The sequence below is a fragment of the Ictalurus furcatus genome, chromosome 23, assembly GCF_023375685.1.
Source record: "Ictalurus furcatus strain D&B chromosome 23, Billie_1.0, whole genome shotgun sequence".
NCBI classification, from domain to species: Eukaryota; Metazoa; Chordata; class Actinopteri; order Siluriformes; family Ictaluridae; genus Ictalurus; species Ictalurus furcatus.
This window is the reverse complement of record NC_071277.1, coordinates 5,515,038-5,535,822: the sequence shown is the minus strand read 5'-3', so window position 1 is coordinate 5,535,822 and position 20,785 is coordinate 5,515,038. Positions and strand designations below refer to the sequence as shown.

Genomic DNA, 20,785 nt, shown 5'->3' with positions numbered 1-20,785 from the left:
ACAATTTTTCTTCATTGCAGCAAATCCCTGAAGAAGGTGTGTTCTAGCAGTGGGGTTCTATATTTATCTATTCTCACAATCATAATCATCATTCATTTTTGTATTTATCCTGGTCAGGTTGGCCCACCCTAGGAATTCTGGGCAAAAGGCTAGAAAAAAACTTTTAGCACATTTAAAAAATTTTAAAAATCAAAATCGAAACTTGCACTTTGAAACCCGTTTTCAAAAGTTTGCGTTTTCAGGCCCCAAAACGCTGCTGTTGTGTAAACGGCCCCTAAGTGTCACAGCTCAGCCCGATCAGAACTCAAATTCCCAAGATGCAACACTCACTTCTCATGCACGCATGCGCTCACCATCCCCGGAGTTCTGATCACACACCTGGCACCAATCATCCACACTCTCACCGCTAGTATTTAGGGAAGTCATTCACCCAGAATCTACGCGAAGTATACGCTCAGTCGCTCGTTTCTCTGCGTTACCAAGCCGTTCTAGTCTGTTTGTTTTCTCGTGATCCTCGACCCTTGTTTTCTGTTTCGTCTACGCTCTCTGCCTGACCCCGTTTGTGTTGTTCGCCCGATCGCTTGACCCTTGCCTGCCCTACGACTACGTTTCTTGAACTTCCCGATTCTACGCTCTACACCTGCCGCCCGCTCCTGCTTCCGTGCCGATTCGAGGTTCGTGACACTAAGCCTTTGTTGAGACATGAATGAGCTCAGAGTGTGGAAAACAGAGTCCATTCGGACATTATCAATTAAGTGATAAAGGGTTTCTCTTTTTATGCCTCCTAAGCGCAGATATAAAAGTAAACAAAAAACTAGATCAACTAAAGAAGAGCAGTTTAATATTTTTGTATACAAATATATAATAGCCCAGATTATAGAATACATGGCCAATTGGTGTTAGTGATGTGTCGTTTGCGGACGACTCGGCTCTATGAGTCATCTCCAGTTTTTAGTTTTATTTTGTGAATTAATACAAGACCGAATAAACGGACGATCTTTTCGCCACCCTTCACGATCACGACACATGACACAGACACTCAGTGCTGTTTTTGTAACAACTCATCAGAGACAGTTCTTCATTTATTTTGGAGTTGTAATCACACTTCAAAATTTTGGTATGATCTTTGTAGTTTTATTAAGACCAGCATACAATCCGAATTTGATTTTACTGATCAGCATGTGCTATTTGGTGTCCATAACTATGAGAGGAAAGACTGTAATAGATATTAAGTAAGTTTTTGCTAGTGAAATATCATATAGCCTACATAAGTGCAAGTTTAGTAGTTTAAAACCCTACATTTCTTTTCTTTTCTTTTTTTAAATGAGTTAAAACAATATTATAGTACTATATTATATTCCAGATCATCCCAACGCAAACAGAACTGTGCTTCTGATGGCATCTCACAACATTTGTAAATGATCAATGTATCCCTTTGTCACCCCCCTGACAATTTTTACAATTGAGGTTGTGTTGTACTAATCATATGTTATGCTATGTAAAGTTTTTGAATTATTCAATTAAAAAAAAAAAGAGTATGGAACATAATACGGAAGAAAGGAAAAGAGAACGTCTAACACAGATGAAACAGACAGCGAGCAAAGTGTTAGGGTAGCAACAAAACAGGAAGAGGAACTCAAAGTGATCATAAAATTATCTCAAGAAGGGACGACGTTTGGTGAGTGGAATCCGGTTCAGCTAACAAAATCAATAGACAAACTGCTGGGTGAAATCAAAAGTGCTAAGGTATTGAGAAATGGATCACTATTCATTGTTTGTAGAAAGAAAGTCCAGCAAGGGAAAGCCATGGAACTGAATAAAATAGATGGTAAGTTGGTAAGTTGGTTTGCCAACCCCCGTTAAAACCAAAGAAGGAAGAAGACGAAGAAGAGGAGGATGGTTTTGGATGTGGTTTTGTTGTGTACGTATTTCCTGTCAGATGATTTTGGGAGTGGCAGTACGTGTTAAGTACCATATCTGGGTGTGTTGTGGAAGCTGTAGGAACTTAAGATTAAACTGTTATTTTATTTAGCTACTTTTGCTTCCAGACAGAAAATGTCACTGTTGTGCGGAGGGACTAGCGAGGAGCAGGACGCCACTGATGAAGTGCAGAAAATCTGTGATGAGGTTGGTGTGTTTGAGGAGTTTGTTGGAGTTTGTGGGTGTGTTTGGGGAGTTTGTTGGAGTGTTTTGGAGTGTTTTGGAGTTTACTGTATGAACCTTTCTCGGAAATAGATGCATACTGAAGTTACAAGCAATGATGCAGTTTAGTACTAGTTTTAATCAGTGTGGATATTCTCCGTGTCCCGACTCTGCTTTCTCAGGTAAACAACACACCTTAGCCCAGGGCTGTATTGTGTATAGCAGGGTTGCGCGGTATACTGGTACTGGAAAAATACCGGTGTATATTATATTTCAAACGATACCATATCATTTTGCTCAATTCAGTATTTGATGTGCTGTTGTTCCGACGTTTGAACTGACGCGAAAGTAATACAGAGAGCAGTAGGAGTGAAATATGGCATTACTTCGCCTACCTAAGAGATGAAAAAGGAGAAAGATAAAGACGAATATTACTAATATGAACGTTAGAATAACACTTTACAATAAAGCTACATTTGTCAGCATTCATTACATAACCTGACCTAACAGTATTATAGCATTTATTAATCTAGGTCAATCAGTAATGATTTATAAATATGCTAATACATGTTTAAGATGTTAACATTATTTTATGCATTAAACTAATATGAACACAAAGCTAACAATAACCAAGATTAATAAGTTTTTCCACAATCTAAATTTAACCTACATTCCCTGTAGGGTTTTTTGTTGTTACATATTGATACATTTATTTATTTATTTAACAAATTTTTTACTGCAGAGTTTCTTTTCAGGCTGGTTATTTGTTGCCTATGGTGTCGATTTAGTATTGATACTGAGGTATTAGATTCTTGTATCGTACCGAAGCCAAAATTGTGGTATCAAGCCATCCCTAGTGTATAGCAAAAATAGCCTTTTGTACCTGTGATTGCATCATCAAGCCGGATTGTCACAACGTTTTACGTGACTGGCTAAAGTGTCTAGTTAACTAGTTCTGAACTTAAGATACATTTGACCTGGTGTTTTAGTATATATTTTTTTTGGGGGGGAATGATTTCAAACTTGGACTGTTTTTTGTTTTTTTGTTTTTTTAAAAAACATTTGTCTGTCAATAAAAAGTACAATAAAATAAAGTAATTCCAAACAAATAAACTATGAATAAAGTGACATAAATCTATCAAACAAAACCACAGATGAAAAGACAGGACAAAACAGAAAAATAAATGCATAAGAATAAATACATTATTTTTAAACTGAATTTCAATTTAAGGGGATTCCTTTATGAAGTAAAAGGGTAGGATGTTCCATTCATTTAGTAAAACTAGGGGTTCACTGACTATTGCTTGTGTAATTCTGTGTGTGTGTGTGTGTGTGTGTGTCAGTCAGTAAAAGGTTATTCTGAGTCATTTTGTTGAATCACAAGCATGATCAATAACTGCTATGTGTATAAGTCACAAGTCAAGTCATGGGAGTCCTGATTGCTAATGACTGTTTTCGAAATCACAGGTGAAGCCTCATGCGGAGGAAAAAGCTGGAAAAACGTTTGACGTCTTCACTGCTAAATCCTACAAGTCACAGCTGGTAGCTGGGACAAACTATTTCATCAAGGTAGGACACAAACCCACTCACCCAGTCCTCATGTAAAATTTGTATTTAATGGCCACTAATAGAGGTAATAAATGTGTGTTCATGTGTGCTTCGCAGGTCCACGTGGGTGGCGATGACTTTGTTCACCTGCGGGTCTATAAGATGCTGCCACACGCTGGAGAAAAACTGGAACTTCATGGAATTCAGACAAGCAAAGCCCATCATGACCCCATCGAATACTTCTAAACATGCGCTCCATTATGAAAGACACCACAGAAATACACTAACACTCTCAAACAGTATTCTGTCTTACTTCCTGAACTGACAAGAAATGCTTCTTCAATTAATAAAATGGCAGTGGTAAATATCATTCGTAAATGTCATATCTTTCTCACAAATATTTAGTGTTAAAGGGAACACAAGGAGTCGTATTTGATGCTTATAAATGTCTGTATATCCATCTTGAAGAACACAATAAACTTTGATGCCTTGATGCTCTGGTTTGAATGTAGTCATTTGGACAGAATTGTGTGGAAATAAAATCAAATTTAATAGAGAGACTGAACCCTGTGATAACAGAATGATACTCACATTTAAATCAAGGTTAAAGGTTAAATCAATTTAAATATAATACTTTTAAAAACATTATAGTACTTTGTACATTTTAGTTACTAACCAAAATCAATAACGAGCTCAAAACGCAGCTCGATTGGTTGTTCGCGGTAGGGGCCGGACGTAGTCATGTGATTTGCTGTTCTGTTTAGGGGCGGGGTTTATTCAGAGTTGTACATGTATTGTGTTTGCTGCACCTTTTTGTTTTCTGCTGTGTAAACCGGAAGTTTGCAGTTTGAAACTACGCGCTTTTTGGTACGTGTTACTACATGCGGAGTGTCAGTGTTGCGTGTAGTTTAATTGTCTTTTAATGTTGAAGTTTACGTAAACAAAACTTTTTTCTGACAGCTACAGCAATAATGGCTTTGTGTGGAGGGCTCTCCGAGGTCAGAGACGCCACTGCTGAGGTGCAGAACATCTGTAATGAGGTTGGTGTACTTAGTTTTTCCTGTTCTCCTGCTAAAACTGCTTAGATCATTCTACCTGATCACCACCTGCTTTACCAACAAGCTCTGGTCAGTGTGCAGATGTTGATCTACCAGGAAAAACAAGCCATAATAATACAACTATGTTTCTGCACGGTTTAATTCTTCTTTCCTTTTCATCATCATTCATATTTGTTCCTAGGCTGGTTGCTTGAGGTCGTGTTTCAAACTGCATATTATCCCTTCTTTTATATCACAGTGCTGATTCATTCTCAAATCTTTATGGTCAGAAGGTTGTTGATTCATTTCCTAACAGCTCATTCAGAAGGACTTGTTTGGTGGACGTGCTACAAAATCTACTACTAATAATAAACAGATTAAAACGTGCCGCTGATTAACGAAGAAAAACATAACCTTTGATATAGTGACTGTTTCCATAAGGGGCCATTTATTTGAAATTTTTGAAAGGAGTCTACAGTGTCAGGACTCGGTACGTTTTCCTACACGGGAGCTTGTGCTTTTTATGGATTCTCAGTAACAGGACGAGCTGCTTTTTTGGTCTTATGTGCTTCGAGATTGAGAGAGAAAAAGAATGGCTGGAGAGGGAACGACTCTTTATAGTTTCAGGTGCACTCGTTTTTTCTGCATTCTTTTATAACATTGTTCTGAACATAACAAGCCACGTCACTTGTACGGTTTCAGTAGAACCTCATTACGTTGTGATTTGTATGAACGTGATTGTTTCAGTCAGTAAAGCATCATTAGGGGTTGTGTTATTGTTAAGTTACCATGACTTCTACACGTGAATTGCTTGTGTAATTCTGTAATTCTGTGTGTTTGTGTGTGTCAGTCAGTAAAAGGTTATTCTGAGTCATTTTGTTGAATCACAAGCATGATCAATAACTGCTATGTGTATAAGTCACAAGTCAAGTCAAGCGAGTCCTGATTACTAACGACTTCTTTGGAAATCGCAGATGAAGCCTCATGTGGAACAAAAAGCAGGAAGAACGTTTGACGTCTTCACTGCTAAATCCTTCAAGACACAGTTGGTAGCTGGGACAAACTATTTCATCAAGGTAGGACACAAACCCACACTTACACAGTCTCCTATTAAATACACTTGAAGCCCTTTTTCTTCAAGTAATAACTTCTCCCTGATAGCCACTGAGAAATGTATTTTGCAGGTCCATGTGGGTGGCGAGGACTTTGTTCACCTGCGTGTCTATAAGATGCTGCCTTACGCTGGAGAAAAACTGGAACTTACTGAAATTCAGACAGCCAAAGCCCAGCAGGACCCCATCGAATACTTCTGAACATATTCTCCATTAAGAAAGACACCACAGACACTGCACTAACACTCTGTGTGAATTTGTATTACATATGGAATGTCACAGGGTTAACCCTGAGTGTCGTTAATCACAACATCTTTGTTCTGTTTTCAATTCTGAACTGAAAAAATGAGATACTACTTCATTTAATAAAAAGACAGTGAGAAATAGCAGTCATTCACAGTCTCAGTTACTGTTTTGTTTTTTTACAAATGATTGCTGTCAAAGGGAACATATGGAGTGGTATGTGGTATTTGACATGGTAGGCTTTTGTGATGTGTAAAAAAAAAAATTGAAACCAAGATCAATCATGTCAGTGCTTTTCCTACTCTCAATGTGAAATTACAACGTGTAAAAATTAAGTGAAAAACAAAACAGGGGTTGTATTATTGAAGTTGCCACGACTTCTACACATGACAGTGATGAGTAAGAACAGTTACTGTATGAGTATAAAGTCAGAGAAAGTGATTTCCAAATAAAAGGTAAGAGTCCTGATTACTAACGACTTTTCAAAATCGCAGATGTCACATTGACAGTTGAAGACTGGAAAAGGACCCAGTGATTTTTTCCTCTAATCTTCAACTGGCCATTCTATGTAAACGCTATAAACTGGTGTGTGTGTGTGTGTGTGTGTGTGGGTGTGTGTGTGTGTGCGCATGAGAAAATCCCAGGTGATCTACAGTTACTGAAATACTCAAACCAGTTCATCTGGTACCAACAACTATGCCATGATCAAAGTCACAGAGATCACAATTTTTCTTCATTGCAGCAAATCCCTGAAGAAGGTGTGTTCTAGCAGTGGGGTTCTATATTTATCTATTCTCACAGTCATAATCATCATTCATTTTTGTATTTATCCTGGTCAGGTTGGCCCACCCTAGGAATTTTGGGCAAAAGGCAAGAAAAAAACTTTTAACACATTTTTAAAGCGTTTTAATGCACATGAATTTGTTGATGTCAAAGTGTAAGTCATACTAAAAACCAAATTAAAAAATGGTGCAAACGTGCAATCGTTGATATGTTTTCTATGAGGAGACGTTTATTTAACGTCAGTGGCAGCGGTGGCTGAGTGGTTAAAGGCTCTGGATTACTAATCAGAAGGTCATGAGTTCAAACCCCAGCCAAGCTACCACTGTTGGGCCCTTGAGCAAGGTCCTTAACCCTCAATTGCTCAGTTGTATAAATGAGATAAATGTAAGTTGCTCTGGATAAGGGTGTCTGCCAAATGTCATAAATGTACATGTAACGTTTATGGAAGGAGTCTCTAGTGTCAGTGCTGTCACACACAGAAGTAAAGCTTTCAGACAGTCTTCAGTACAGACAGCATGCAATATACCATGTTTAAAACTAAACTACAAATGGCTTTAAAATGTATCATTAAATATAACATATATATACACACACAGTATCTCACAAAAGTGAGAACACCCCTCACATTTTTGTAAATATTTGATTATATCTTTTCATGCGACAACACTGAAGAAATGACACTTTGCTACAATGTAAAGTAGTGAGTGTACAGCTTGTGTAACAGTGTAAATTTGCTGTCCCCTCAAAATAACTCAACACACAGCCATTAATGTCTAAACCGCTGGCAACAAAAGTGAGTACACCCCTAAGTGAAAATGTCCAAATTGGGCCCAATTAGCCATTTTCCCTCCCCGGTGTCATGCGACTTGTTAGTGTTACAAGGTCTCAGGTATGAATGGGGAGCAGGTGTGTTAAATTTGGTGTCATCGCTCTCACACTCCCTCATACTGGTCACTGGAAGTTCAACATGGCACCTCATGGCAAAGAACTCTCTGAGGATCTGAAAAGAAGAATTGTTGCTCTACATAAAGATGGCCTAGGCTATAAGAAGATTGCCAAGACCCTGACACTGAGCTGCAGCATGGTGGCCAAGACCATACAGCGGTTTAACAGGACCGGTTACACTCAGAACAGGCCTCGCCATGGTCGACCAAAGAAGTTGAGTGCACGTGCTCAGCGTCATATCCAGAGGTGGTGTTTGGGAAATAGATGTATGAGTGCTGCCAGCATTGCTGCAGAGGTTGAAGGGGTGGGGGGTCAGCCTGTCAGTGCTCAGACCATACGCCGCACACTGCATCAAATTGGTCTGCATGGCTGTCGTCCCAGAAGGAAGCCTCTTCTAAAGATGATGCACAAGAAAGCCCGCAAACAGTTTGCTGAAGACAAGCAGACTAAGGACATGGATTACTGTAACCATGTCCTGTGGTCTGATGAGACCAAGATAAACTTATTTGGTTCAGATGGTGTCAAGCGGGTGTGGTGGCAACCAGGTGAGGAGTACAAAGACAAGTGTGTCTTGCCTACAGTCAAGCATGGTGGGAGTGTCATGGTCTGGGGCTGCATGAGTGCTGCCGGCACTGGGGAGCTACAGTTCATTGAGGGAACCATGAATGCCAACATGTACTGTGACATACTGAAGCAGAGCATGATCAGTATGCAGTATTCCAGCATGATAACTTCTTGTGCCTTGCTAAAGAAGCTGAAGGTGATGGACTGGCCAAGCATGTCTCCAGACCTAAACCATATCGAGCATGAGAAGGTGGAGGAGCACAAGGTCTCTAACGTCCACCAGCTCCGTGACATCATCATGGAGGAGTGGAAGAGGACTCCAGTGGCAACCTGTGAAGCTCTGCTGAACTCCATGCCCAAGAGGGTTAAGGCAGTGCTGGAAAATAATGGTGGCCACACAAAATATTGACACTTAGGGCCCAATTTGGACATTTTCACTTAGGGGTGTACTCACTTTTGTTGCCAGCGGTTTAGACATTAATGGCTGTGTGTTGAGTTATTTTGAGGGGACAGCAAATTTACACTGTTACACAAGCTGTACACTCACTACTTTACATTTTAGCAAAGTGTCATTTCTTCAGTGTTGTGACATGAAAAGATATAATCAAATATTTACAAAAATGTGAGGGGTGTACTCACTTTTGTGAGATACTGTATATATAAAAATGAGTTAAAAAGTAGTAATACAGTAATAATATGTTGTGGAGGAATCTCAGAGGAGTATGATGTCGCTGCCAGTGTGCAACAAATCTGTGATGAGGTTGGTGTGTTCTGCCCTTATGGCTTAAATCATCATAACTGCTCACCACTTGCTTTACCAAGAAACCTTCTTCAGTGTGTTCATTCAATACGTTTCAGCATCAAATTAATGATCATAAATTTAGCACGGTTTCAATCTTTGCCAAACAAAGTGGTTACCTCTTTTTTAAGAAAAAAACAACAATTAGAATGGTCGAATATTTGTTCCTAAGCTGGTCCGAGTTACTGAGGCTATGTTTCAGTGTATTTTATGCCTTTATTCCACAGCGCTGGTCAATTCTTAAATTCAGAAGGTATTTGTTAATTTTTTTTTAACTCATTCACAGGGACTTGTACAGTCTTGCATGTAATATATTAATAGTAAACAGATTATAAATGTGTATTATTTAATAATAATATGGTAAGCTTTTCTGTGAGGAGACATTTATGTAACATTTGTGGAAGCAGTCTACAGTGTCAGCACTTTGTTCTCTGTCATTAGGATAGAGGGGCGGGGGGGGACGTCATTAGGATACAGGATTGAGGGGGAGGGACATCATTAGGATGGGGGGGGTGATTCAATAATGGTGAGAAGAAAAAAAAAGATCATCGCTGTCAAATAAAGAGGAGGAATAAACCACTTAGAGCGTTATAAGAAAATATTTCCCTTTGGTGCAGTAACAATAACTCTGGCTTTTCATTATGCCCCATTGCACCACCCTGTCATTGTTATTTTTCAAAAACAGCACGACCCTTGAGTATTTTTATTCCTTATTTATCATAATTCATATTCCTCCCTCTTCTTACTAAAACTACCAGAGCTGATATAAGTCCTACCAAAAAGAACCAATTTCTTCACCCTCTAGTTCTTTTTCTGTATTCTATATTCTTGAATACGTTCTTAGAACAATGATTTATTTATTGCTTTCATTTTCAACCCCAGAATAAACACCATATAAAGATTTTATAATGATTTAGGAAGCAGTAATTATTCACAAACGGTATCTAGTTACAAGTGATTACAGTTTAAGGGGTTAACCTGGGGAAAACGGGCTGTTTTGGGTAACTGCAGGTGAAGCCTCATGCAGAGGAACAGGCTGGAAAAATGTTTGACGTCTTCAAAACTAAATCCTATACGACAGGGGTGGTAACTGGAACAATACAGGGCACAATAAGGAATACAGACTCCCAAAGCCTAATATGAGCCCACTGAATACTTCTGAGCAGAGGTTTCATTAAGACAAAGACACTATAGAAACAGCACATACATAATATTAATAATAATAATAATAATAATAATAATAATAATAATAATAATAATTACTTTATAGTCATTGTGTAAATTAAGTTATTATTGTGTCTACTGCATGTAAACATCTACTGTACATACTACATTTTTTTAAAAATGCAATTTTTATGATCCCTCTTATTTTTATTTATTTTTTTTTTAATTATTAACATTTTGCAGATTCTGCAAGGCGTATGTAAACTCATGGCCTCAACTGTATCTGTAGAGAACATGACCAGAATTGCAGTACCTTTAATTATTAATCTGTTATCTGACTTCAACTAAACTCCTTTAAGATTTACAATCAAATGTTCAGTCTGTGTTTTTTTTTTTGGTTCATTTAGTTCCCGCCCAATCCCGCATACACACACCCACACTTTCACTTTGTCTCACCTGTAATTCAGGTTGCAATGTAAATTGTAAAGAGAGAGAGAGTACAACTGAACACACTCTGGCCACTGGAAAAAAACAACTAAATGTTTATAAAAATCTTTGTACAACATTTAGTACAACGCTGGCATAAAGAGCAAGAAGTCTCATGTTACTGTAGAAACACAGGAGTTCAGACTAACAGTGGGAAATGAGAGGGATTTAAAACAGAGCGGTATCCCAACTCACTCCAGTTGTTTCCAGCGATTCACAGCCAGCTCAGTGTATACTGTAGCCCTCTCCAAAGGGAACGGAGCTTTAATTAGTTCTTAGGGGGGGTGTAGTGGATCCGACATCGTTCGTTGAAAACCTACAGATAATCGAAATACAATTTGTTATGCAATTGTTCATATTTCTAAAACAAATGGAAGTGTCGATAAATGATCTAGGAGAATTGAGAAGAGTAGTAAGATGGATAAATATAAAAACAAATAAAAGTTGAAATTGGTTTACTGGAAGCCAGAGATTTTCTTGATGCAGACCTGCTAACACTGAAGAGAAATAATACATTGTAATAAGCGTTTGTTTATTATTATAATTATAAACAAACACTTATCTGAGGTAGAAAATATACTGCGCATACTATATACCAATCCATCCAGGATTTCACAAAGTTCGTTTTTTGTGTGATTGTGCCGCGGCTTTCTTTCAAAATTTGCGATGAAACTGGCAGAGATTTTTGTGCTTTTTTTTTTGGAAAACGACTGGAATTGGCGAATTGCAATTATAAATGGTTTCGCATGTTGTTTCACAATGATGTTTGTTGGTAAAGGAGACCTTTTAGCTGTACTCATGTTCGACGCACGTAAATCGAAGAGGGCATTGACTAAATGTGCGTTGTGCTGATAACGTCACATGATGTGTCTCGGGCCAAATCTGTGGTGATTTTTTAAAAATTGCAAGGTCCTCTGAATATTGCTGATTGCGACAGGAGGGGAAAAAAAGGAAAAAAGGAGAAAAAATAAATAAATTGCAAGATCCTGGAGGGACTGATATATACAGGGTTTTATTGCAAATATCAGAGAAAAGTTTGCATGAATGAAAGTACTTCCTTTCTTTCTATTCTAGAAAAATGTATATGATTCGTAGGGCAATTACTAAAGAAGCATGCATGTAAACTTTTCTACTGTCTACATCCAATGTGGTCTTCTGCTCCGGTACCCCACCCACCTCAAGGTTCAATATGCTGTACATTCTGAGATGCTTTTCTACTCACTACAGCTGTACAGAGTTGTTATTCTGTCTGGCACCAAGAACCATGCTACGATCAAAGTCACTGAGATCACGTCCCCCCCCCCATTCTGAAGTTTGATTTGGATCTGATTGGATAATTGCATGAATGAACAGGGGTACTGGTGTTCCTGATACAGTGGCTAGTGAATGTAGTTTCTTGAGTGGTTTTGAAAAGGAGGCCAGAAATATGTAAATGGCAGCGATGTAGGTGAGAGGTGATCAGTTTATGAGTAATGTTTCTGAATCAGATGAAGAGTAAAGAATGACACAGAAATCACAGCTCACACAAATACACAGAAAGAGCACGCAGACATTCTGACCTTCAAACTGCGATCATTGATGACTTCTTCAACGTTCAGTTCAGACTGCATGAGTTTTAACTAAAAGCAAATGCAAATAAAGAGAAAAAGGTCATTCTTTATGAAGTTATAACCAAATCCTATACATCAATTCAACTCTTAAAATTAAAAAAAAATAGTCTTTAAAAAATAGCTAGAACTAACTAAATATATATATTTTTAAACAATCAGAGCTGAACACAGAAGGTTAGCTGCATTTTTTTTTGGAACTGAATGCAGTAGACACAGGAATCAGGTTCTTGGAAAATTAAAAATGTAAAAACTATTTTATTTCTTAACTTTGAATTATACAATATTTGTACAACAACAGACTTGAAATGTTAAATGTTAAACCATGTTCATGACCTTTTCCTATAAATGTGCTGGAACCCATGTTCTGAGGTTTGTCTCCCCCCAGTGGCAAGTAGATAGATAAGTACACAACTTCACTAGATAACTACACAACCTCGCTGAATATGTACACAATTTCAGCAAATACACACACAGCCTAGGTAGACATGTACACAACCTCAGTGTTATATATATATATATATATATATATATATACACAAAATATTGGTAGATATACACTGAGGTTGTGTAGGTTTTGTGTATAACTGCACGACCTCAGTAAACATCTAAACAACCCCAGTAGACATCTACCCAACCTTGACATATGTAAACAACCTCAGTAAATAAGCACACTACCTTGTTTTGCTCTTTCCTGAGTTGTTTGATGATCGACAGGTTGTCGCTGTCCTTCGCCCTCGCTTCACGTAACCGCCCGACAACTTCTGAGGTTTCTATAATACACGTTTTTATTGCTTTATCTCTACTCAAATGGGCCTCCACCAGCTGGAAGATACATGCAACACACACACACACATTATCAAGTGTCTTCCTCATGCAAGCAAACACACAATTTGATTAAGACTTGAACGATATGTACATATGATCAGTGCAGTTCCACAGCAGACGTACAGACTCGTAGAGCTCTTTGCAGGTCTGCGTGACATCCACTTTTCCTGAGAAGGACACCGTGGGCACGGTAGTGTTGAGAGCGTGGACAATCCGGTCATCAAAGGTACGCATTGCTTTTAACACCTCCTAAAAGAGAGAAACACAGGAGTATTCTGCCTTCATGGATTTCATTAATAGACCTCATTTAATCCTAAATATGTTACCAAGCTACTGACAAGATATATGTGCTTGTGTGTGTGTGTGTTAAATTGCCACTGAACACTTCTGTAGTCAGAAAAAAAAAACTAATTGCTAGAGAAATTGCTCATTGAGGTGGATATATTGTAAATAAAAATAAACCAAGAACAAAAATGGTGCCACTTGTACATATAACTGAGAAAGCGTTAAAGATGTATAATAGCGTCCCCTTGTATGCATCCTGTACAGAACTGGGTCACATCCCAAATAACTCCATACTCCCTATATACGTGCCCTACATGGAGCATGTGAAATAACGGATACTACACCCTAGCTAGTGCACTATATATACCCTACAGGGAGACGTTTAATAACCAGCCGTGGTCAACCCTGTGACTATGAACTCGGGTCTTCGGAAGCCCGCTGCTAATAAACTTCACTTCAGTAAAACAGCAACAAGCTCACAAAGACAGGTTTCTAGCCGACAGAATTAGCTTGAAGTTAAAAAAAAATAACATAAAAGGCAAAACAAAAGCTTTTACCTGAAACATTAAAAAGTCCGCACAGTTCAGAGTGCCACCGGGCGCCGCCATGATGGACTGAAAGGTCCTCAAAACCTGTGAGAGTCCATAACTGCCCATACAGTGCCTGAATTATATTGGTGAAAGAATTTTGCACTAGTTTGGCCGACTAACTCGATAAATGTTTCGTGTTGATGTGTTGTATATGGATATCAGATGAAGAAGGTTGTATAAAATAGAAATGAACAATATATATTTAAAGAAATACGAGACGTTACGTTACGAACGCATAATAAAGATTAATATGAAATTAAAACTACTATAAAAACAAATGGAAATGACTATTTCAGTCGGATGCATGATTGGGTTTGAAAAATTACTAAATGTTTACATTTATAGTAACTCTTGTTTTATTTTTATGTCCTTTTGTACTTGAACGCCCTAAACAGGCAGTCTTTACGGACTACTAACAGTCTCCACAAGGGCCTGTTTGGCTAACGTACCTTCACTGTACCTATGCGTTCAAACGTGTTTAACACACCCAACTGTTTGATAACAGTAAAATGTGAATCACGTTGTTAATTAAGCGAGTCACTAAATGGCTCGTGGAAAAGAAAACACAATGCTGTTTGTACTTTATTATAATATAGCTATATTAAATTAAGTTTGTAATGAATGTTACGATGAACTGAACAGACAACATAGTAATCACGACATTGAGCCCACACATGAACACGTAAAGCGCATGATGAGCAGCAATGTTTTGTAAAAAAGTTGTGTACTTAAGATAACCACTGTAGCTTGCAACTCTTTATAGTATAAATGAAAATATGGACAGGAAATGACACTGCTGCTTGTTTAATTGGAAAACGTGTCTGACGCAGATTCGCTGGACCAGTGAAGGTAGCACAGAGCGGCTAGTCAAGCTACGCACTTTATCAAACACATCAAATGAACTGTCTTGATTCCAGTGCTAGGAGAACGGAGTTGACTTTTGTGTGTGTTTTTTAATGGTTTAGGAAACAAACATATTTTCTTACAATTATTTCACAGCTATATTTATCTTCAAGACATGATCTTCAACGCAATCTGCAGATCTCGTGCCGCTTTTGGTACTTTTGTAGGTGAGAAACATTATTGTGTGTTTTGGGGAACATCTGCTTCTTTCTGGAAGAATATATAAACATTGATCATTAAAAAAAAGGCTAATAAATTTTTTTAAAAATCTTTCCTGAGCAGACTCTTGACTGCAAACTTCATAATTACTATAGTTTATATATTATTGGTGGGAATATAACGTCATTTTAGTGACATCACTTTCTGTAAACAGTACTTCCTGTACCTTGCACGTTTTTCTCCACTGCCATGTCATGATGATAATCTGGTTTTCATTCCGGTTTGCCTTCAGGCCAATTGCAGAGATCTGCACTAAATTCAGCAAGCTGGAGGAATTTGTGTAGTAAACCACATGACGCGTCAGTGCCAACACAAGGTTAGTAAATGAGTGTTTATAACTATATATTTATGGTACATTGAAGCCTATCTTTCTATGTAAGATTCAGCTCTGCTCATGATGTCTGTGGAGCCTTTAAAAAAATTGAATTTGTTGTAACAGGTTTAGAAATACACCTGTTCCATTTCCTCATGAGATGTTTGACATAATAAAAAAATTTAAATGACATTAAATATCTAAGCTGAGATTACCTGTAGACACACCTTAGGCAATTCACGAAGCATATATAGGTTAAGTGGGTGTGGGTGGTTATAAGGTGTAGGCTTGCCAATGGTTTTATTTCAGTCATCGTTCGCTTCACACGCAGAAAACGGTTTTAGACTGTTTTTGTCTGTTTTATTATTCAGATTAGTTTCTTTTAAATCAACCTACTTTTGTATCAATTATGTAAAACAAAAAAAAAAAACAACACACCTGACATCACGTCACTTGCCATCTTCTGGATCGCTCATCAGTGTTGCCACTGGGTTTAGCGACTGTTTTTAAACACTTTTAGTGACTTTAATTTATATATGTATTATAGTTTTTCATTCTGTCTTGTTTTCTCATGATCACAATTGTTGCTTTCTCATGATCAGGACTTAATTTTTCTGTGTATTTGACATAACTTGTGGTTTTTATTGTTCTGGAGGCAGCAAAAGCTTAGCGCAATCCCCCATCATGATGGATGAACAACTTTTTCACTTCGTTCACTCACACCTGGTTGTCATCCCATTGATTGAAAACGGCTCTAATTTCACCATCAAATTAACTGCTAATCGTAGAGGTTCACATACTTTTTACAGATATGTAATATTGGATCATTTTCTTTAATAAATAAATGACTAAGTATAATATGTTTGTCTCATTTGTTTAATTAGGTTCTTTTTATCTACTTTTAGGACTTGAGTGAAAATCAGAATCTGTTTTAAGTCATATTTATGCAGAAATGTAGGAAATTCATCAAACTTTCAAGCACCACTGTGTGTGTGTGTGTGTGTGTGTCTATACAGGTGCATTTAAAAAAAATTTGAATATCGTGAAAAAGTCAATTTTTTCCTGTAATTTAATTTCACACACAAACTGAAATATTTCAAGTCTTTCTTTATTTTAATCTTGATGATTATGGCTTACAGCTCACAGAAATCAAAAATCTAGTTTCTCAAAATATTAGAATACAGAAATGTCACAGTGTCACATTCCTAGTGTTAAGCCACTCCTAAACCAGAGACCACGTCAGAAGCGTCTTACCTGGACTAAGGAGAAAAAGGACTGGACTGTTGCTCAGTGGTGCAAAGTCCTCTTTTCAGATGAAATTACATGTTGCATTTCATTTGGAAATCAAGGTCCCAGAGTCTGGAGGAAGAGTGGAGAGGAACAGAATCCAAGTTGTTTGAAGTCCAGTGTGAAGTTTCCACAGTCAGTGATGATTTGAGGTGCCGTGTCATCTGCTGGTGTTGGTCCACTGTGTTTTCTCAAGTCGAGAGTCGATGCAGCATCTACCAGGAGATTTTAGAGCACTTCATGCTTCTATCTGCTGAAAAGCTTTATGGAGATGCTGATTTCCTTTTCCAGCAGGACTCAGCACCTGCCCACAGTGCCAAAACTACTAGTAACTGGTTTGCTGACCGTGGTATTACTGTGCTTGATTGGCCAGCCGACTTGCCTGACCTGAACCCCATAGAGAATCTATGAGAGACACCAGACCTAACAATACAGACGAGCTGAAGGCCGCTATCAAAGCAACCCAGGCTTCCAGAACACCTCAGCAGTGCCACAGGCTGATCGCTGCCATGCCCCAACAATTATAGGCACCCCTATGAATTCATACGAGAATAATATATTGAAGTATATTGCCATTGATATGACTTTTTTTTAACTACACCTGGATGACTAGGAACAGGAAATTGTTCAACCAAAATATCAAAAGGACAATATCAAAATAGACAATTTTTCACAGCCTTCTTTGCTCATAATTACCAAGAATTTCAGTATTAGTGGAGGGCACTGTATAGGTAAAATGTTTATGCATGTATATTTTCTATACATATTTTGTACATCACTACAAAGGTGGTCTTAAATTACATTTGAAATGACTTTTTTTCATTTATTTATTATTCTCTTGCACAAACAGCAGGGTTCAAAACGCCCGGCTACAGTCCGTCTGAGATGGACAAGAAGATTCTTGTGTGGTCCGGACGCTTCAAATCCAAGGAGCAGATCCCAGAGCTCGTGTCGTAAGTGGCCACGTCCTTTTCCGTAGCCAGATAAAACAGTGTGTTTATGAAGTCATGTGACATTTGTTCTCAAAGTCACTTCCCTGTGTGTAAAGTTAATTGGTGTAATTCGTGCGATCCGGGAAGAGATCAAAGAACAGATGTGGCTCATACGGAGAGCTGGAGATGTTCATATGACAAGAAAAGATGCCTGTCAGTGGAGGAGGCGTTGCCCTGGTGCCCGTCAGTCACAGTGAAGGAGGCGTGGTTTCTCAATCTTAAACGCTACCATATTTTCAACCTGTAACAGCCCTCAACTGGTTTTATATATAAAATATAAAAATAATCACATTAAGATGTGAAAATTTTTTATACAAGAAATACAGACTGAATGGTGGATAGTTCACTGCTATTCCCTAACCATGTCTATGAATGTAGCCACATTGTTCATCATTAAGCTCCTAATAATTTTCCTCTAGTTTACAAGTTGCTGTCATTACCAAGGCTGGCTCTTGTGTGTATCGTGCAGTGTGTTCATCTTCTCTCAGGTTTTCAACACCGCTAAATGTAAAAGCGTTTTTATACTTTAAAGCAGCCTACAAACTGTTTCTGTTACAAATCTGATTTTCAGATTTGAGATGATTGATGCAGCCAGGAACCGACTGCGTGTTAAGGCCTGCTATGTCATGATAGTTCTGACGATTGGAGGCTGCATCTGGATGGTCGTCCTGGGAAAACAGGTAGGTCATTATAACAACTCTACCTGCCTTAATCATGCACTATTCAGATGTGCTACTTTATTAGCTATACCTCCATATAGCTCACATTAAAAAATAGACAATCAGTGGAAGTTACCTAATAAATTGGAAACTCCGTGTACGGGAATAATCGACATTCGTAAGGCAGCATGAGGACACTCGTCTTATCCTCTCATTTTGGAGTGAAACGACTGAAAGCTTCCTTGTTGTACACAGTCATAAACATTTACATTGGTCCATAACCAAAAAAAATGTTCCTGCCCTTGCAGGCTGTAAATCGCCATGACAACCTGACCAGCAGAAACATGGAGAAAAAGGCTCGGTTGAGAGAAGAGGCACAGAAGGAACTAGATGTGGCAGCGTCTCTGATTGAGAAAAAACCACAGTGAGGAGCTTCCACCCCAAAACAGGAACCCTAAAATCTGTCACGTGTTCATGGTTCAAAAAGCATCACATATCCTGAAATAACTACATGGTAGCGCAGTCATGTTCCTGCATTGTTGGAAAGTGTTGATCATCTGCTCGATTATTGTTAATATATATTTGTTTCACAGATAGAGAATTGAGTAAAAAAAAAAAAAAAGAGAGAATTCCTCTGTTATCTGTGTCACTTTTCTTGCTCTTGTTTTCTTTGTCATAAGCGAGGCAAAATGACTGCAAAGCCAGATCCTTAGAGCAAATTACCTTTCCACTTCCTTGTAATCAGAGTGTGTTTGAGCGAGCAGTGCAAGGAAAGAGGTTACAAGTGTGGACTGAGGTTTTTAATTTAAATATGAACACTTTTGGAAATGATACACTAATGACACCAAGTACTGACATAATGCCGTTCTGAACCGCCGGATTAGTGGCAGATTGGGAATATTTTAAAAATGTGCCATGAGAACACATTCCTAAGGCTGCTTACCTTTCCCCCTTTCTACTGCAGCCCTGAACATTATTCTCCATCTTTCATCTTCTGAAAGAAAACAAGTAAGTATCAGATCTGACCGGTATCCAGAGCCCTGAATAGGGTTGGGCGATATGATGATATAATATTGAGATCGTGATAAACTATAATAAAAATACATTTCGTTTTGGAGACATTTTATTAATTAAAGTATCGTCGCACAGCTTTTTGAAAATCCAAGACTACTGTATTGCTGACAGTTTGTGAGCAAACGTTACTGTGTGTTGTGATACACGAGTCTTAGAAAATGTTTCATTATATATCACATGATATATTTCTGACCCTTTGCTCTGATATTAGTAGCATATGAAAAAGAAAAATTAGAATAGGCTCATCCATCAAATTAAGAAAGTGTAATAAATAATTAGCTGCTAATTAGTAAATAATTACAGTTGACATAAGTTTACATACGCCTTGCAGAATCTGCACAATGTTAATAATTAAAAAAAGAAAGATGGATCATTAAAATTGCATTGGTTTTTTATTTAGTTCTGCCCTGAAGAAGCTATTTCACATAACAGAGTTTTACATTATAGTCCACAAGACACAATAATAACTGAATTTACACAAATGAACCAGTTCAAAAGTTTACACACCCTTGATTCTTAATACTGTGTGTTGTTACCTGTATGTTATATTTTGTGATAGTTGTCCACGAGTCCCTTGTTTGTCCTGAGCAGTTAAACTGCCCACTGTTCTTCAGAAAAATCCTCAGGGCCTGCACATCCTTTGCTTTTCTAGCATTTTTCTTCTGCAGATTTCACTCCTTTCCAAACAGTCGCTATATGATGTTGAGATCCATCTTTTCACACCAAGGCCAAGTGAGGGACTCGTCTCATACATGACTATTACAAAAGGTGCAAACATTCACTGATGATCAAGAACGCAACACGTACATTAAGAGCCAGGGGATCTTAATGTATAATAATAATGAATTTACATTATTATTGTGTCTAAAATATGTAAACATCTGCTACATCTGGGTTTTTTTTTTTTAGCAGAACTAAAAAAAACAAAATGCAATTTTTATGATCTCACTTTTTTTTTCTTTAAAAAAAAAAAAAAAATTAACATTTTACAGATTTTGCAAGGCGTATGTGAAGTATGTGACCGCAAACGCAAGTAACTTTATAATTACATGGTTCTTTTATTTGACGCTAAGTTTCTTATCAGATTGGAAAACAGTAATCCGATTCAAAGATGGTGACGAACAGACCGTTAAAATGGATTACCTACCTGTTTCAGTTTCATTCGCGGTTCTTCGGCTTCTTGAACTAACGTGCAGAAGTGGAAA

At 37.9% G+C, this 20,785-nt stretch overlaps 4 protein-coding genes across 5 annotated transcripts; 3 read left to right on the top strand and 1 right to left on the bottom strand.

The window, feature by feature from the left end:
* The first annotated feature begins 441 nt into the window (after nucleotides 1-441).
* Nucleotides 442-4,183, top strand: LOC128599437 (cystatin-B). 2 transcript variants are annotated; one of them, XM_053610980.1, is made up of 4 exons: nucleotides 442-674; nucleotides 2,049-2,127; nucleotides 3,610-3,711; nucleotides 3,808-4,183. In XM_053610980.1, the coding sequence occupies exons 2-4, from the start codon at nucleotides 2,056-2,058 to the stop codon at nucleotides 3,934-3,936; spliced, it is 303 nt and encodes a 100-aa protein (XP_053466955.1). In that variant the 5' UTR covers nucleotides 442-674; nucleotides 2,049-2,055; the 3' UTR covers nucleotides 3,937-4,183. The 2 variants fall into 2 exon arrangements, with proteins under 2 accessions (XP_053466955.1, XP_053466954.1); XM_053610979.1 differs by lacking the exon at nucleotides 442-674 and having other exon boundaries at nucleotides 1,947-2,127.
* Nucleotides 4,184-4,456: 273 nt separating this feature from the next.
* LOC128599438 (cystatin-B) lies at nucleotides 4,457-6,225 on the top strand. The gene is made up of 4 exons (XM_053610981.1): nucleotides 4,457-4,557; nucleotides 4,651-4,730; nucleotides 5,702-5,803; nucleotides 5,912-6,225. The coding sequence occupies exons 2-4, from the start codon at nucleotides 4,662-4,664 to the stop codon at nucleotides 6,038-6,040; spliced, it is 300 nt and encodes a 99-aa protein (XP_053466956.1). The 5' UTR covers nucleotides 4,457-4,557; nucleotides 4,651-4,661; the 3' UTR covers nucleotides 6,041-6,225.
* A 4,631-nt stretch (nucleotides 6,226-10,856) lies between these two features.
* On the bottom strand, nucleotides 10,857-14,183 carry mix23 (mitochondrial matrix import factor 23). The gene is made up of 5 exons (XM_053610974.1): nucleotides 14,101-14,183; nucleotides 13,382-13,507; nucleotides 13,109-13,255; nucleotides 12,383-12,442; nucleotides 10,857-11,139 (listed from the first exon to the last, which is right to left on the bottom strand). The coding sequence occupies exons 1-5, from the start codon at nucleotides 14,149-14,151 to the stop codon at nucleotides 11,092-11,094; spliced, it is 432 nt and encodes a 143-aa protein (XP_053466949.1). The 5' UTR covers nucleotides 14,152-14,183; the 3' UTR covers nucleotides 10,857-11,091.
* Nucleotides 14,184-15,006: 823 nt separating this feature from the next.
* fam162a (family with sequence similarity 162 member A) lies at nucleotides 15,007-19,623 on the top strand. The gene is made up of 5 exons (XM_053610975.1): nucleotides 15,007-15,203; nucleotides 15,488-15,571; nucleotides 17,706-17,808; nucleotides 18,419-18,527; nucleotides 18,815-19,623. The coding sequence occupies exons 1-5, from the start codon at nucleotides 15,152-15,154 to the stop codon at nucleotides 18,932-18,934; spliced, it is 468 nt and encodes a 155-aa protein (XP_053466950.1). The 5' UTR covers nucleotides 15,007-15,151; the 3' UTR covers nucleotides 18,935-19,623.
* Nucleotides 19,624-20,785: the final 1,162 nt, after the last annotated feature.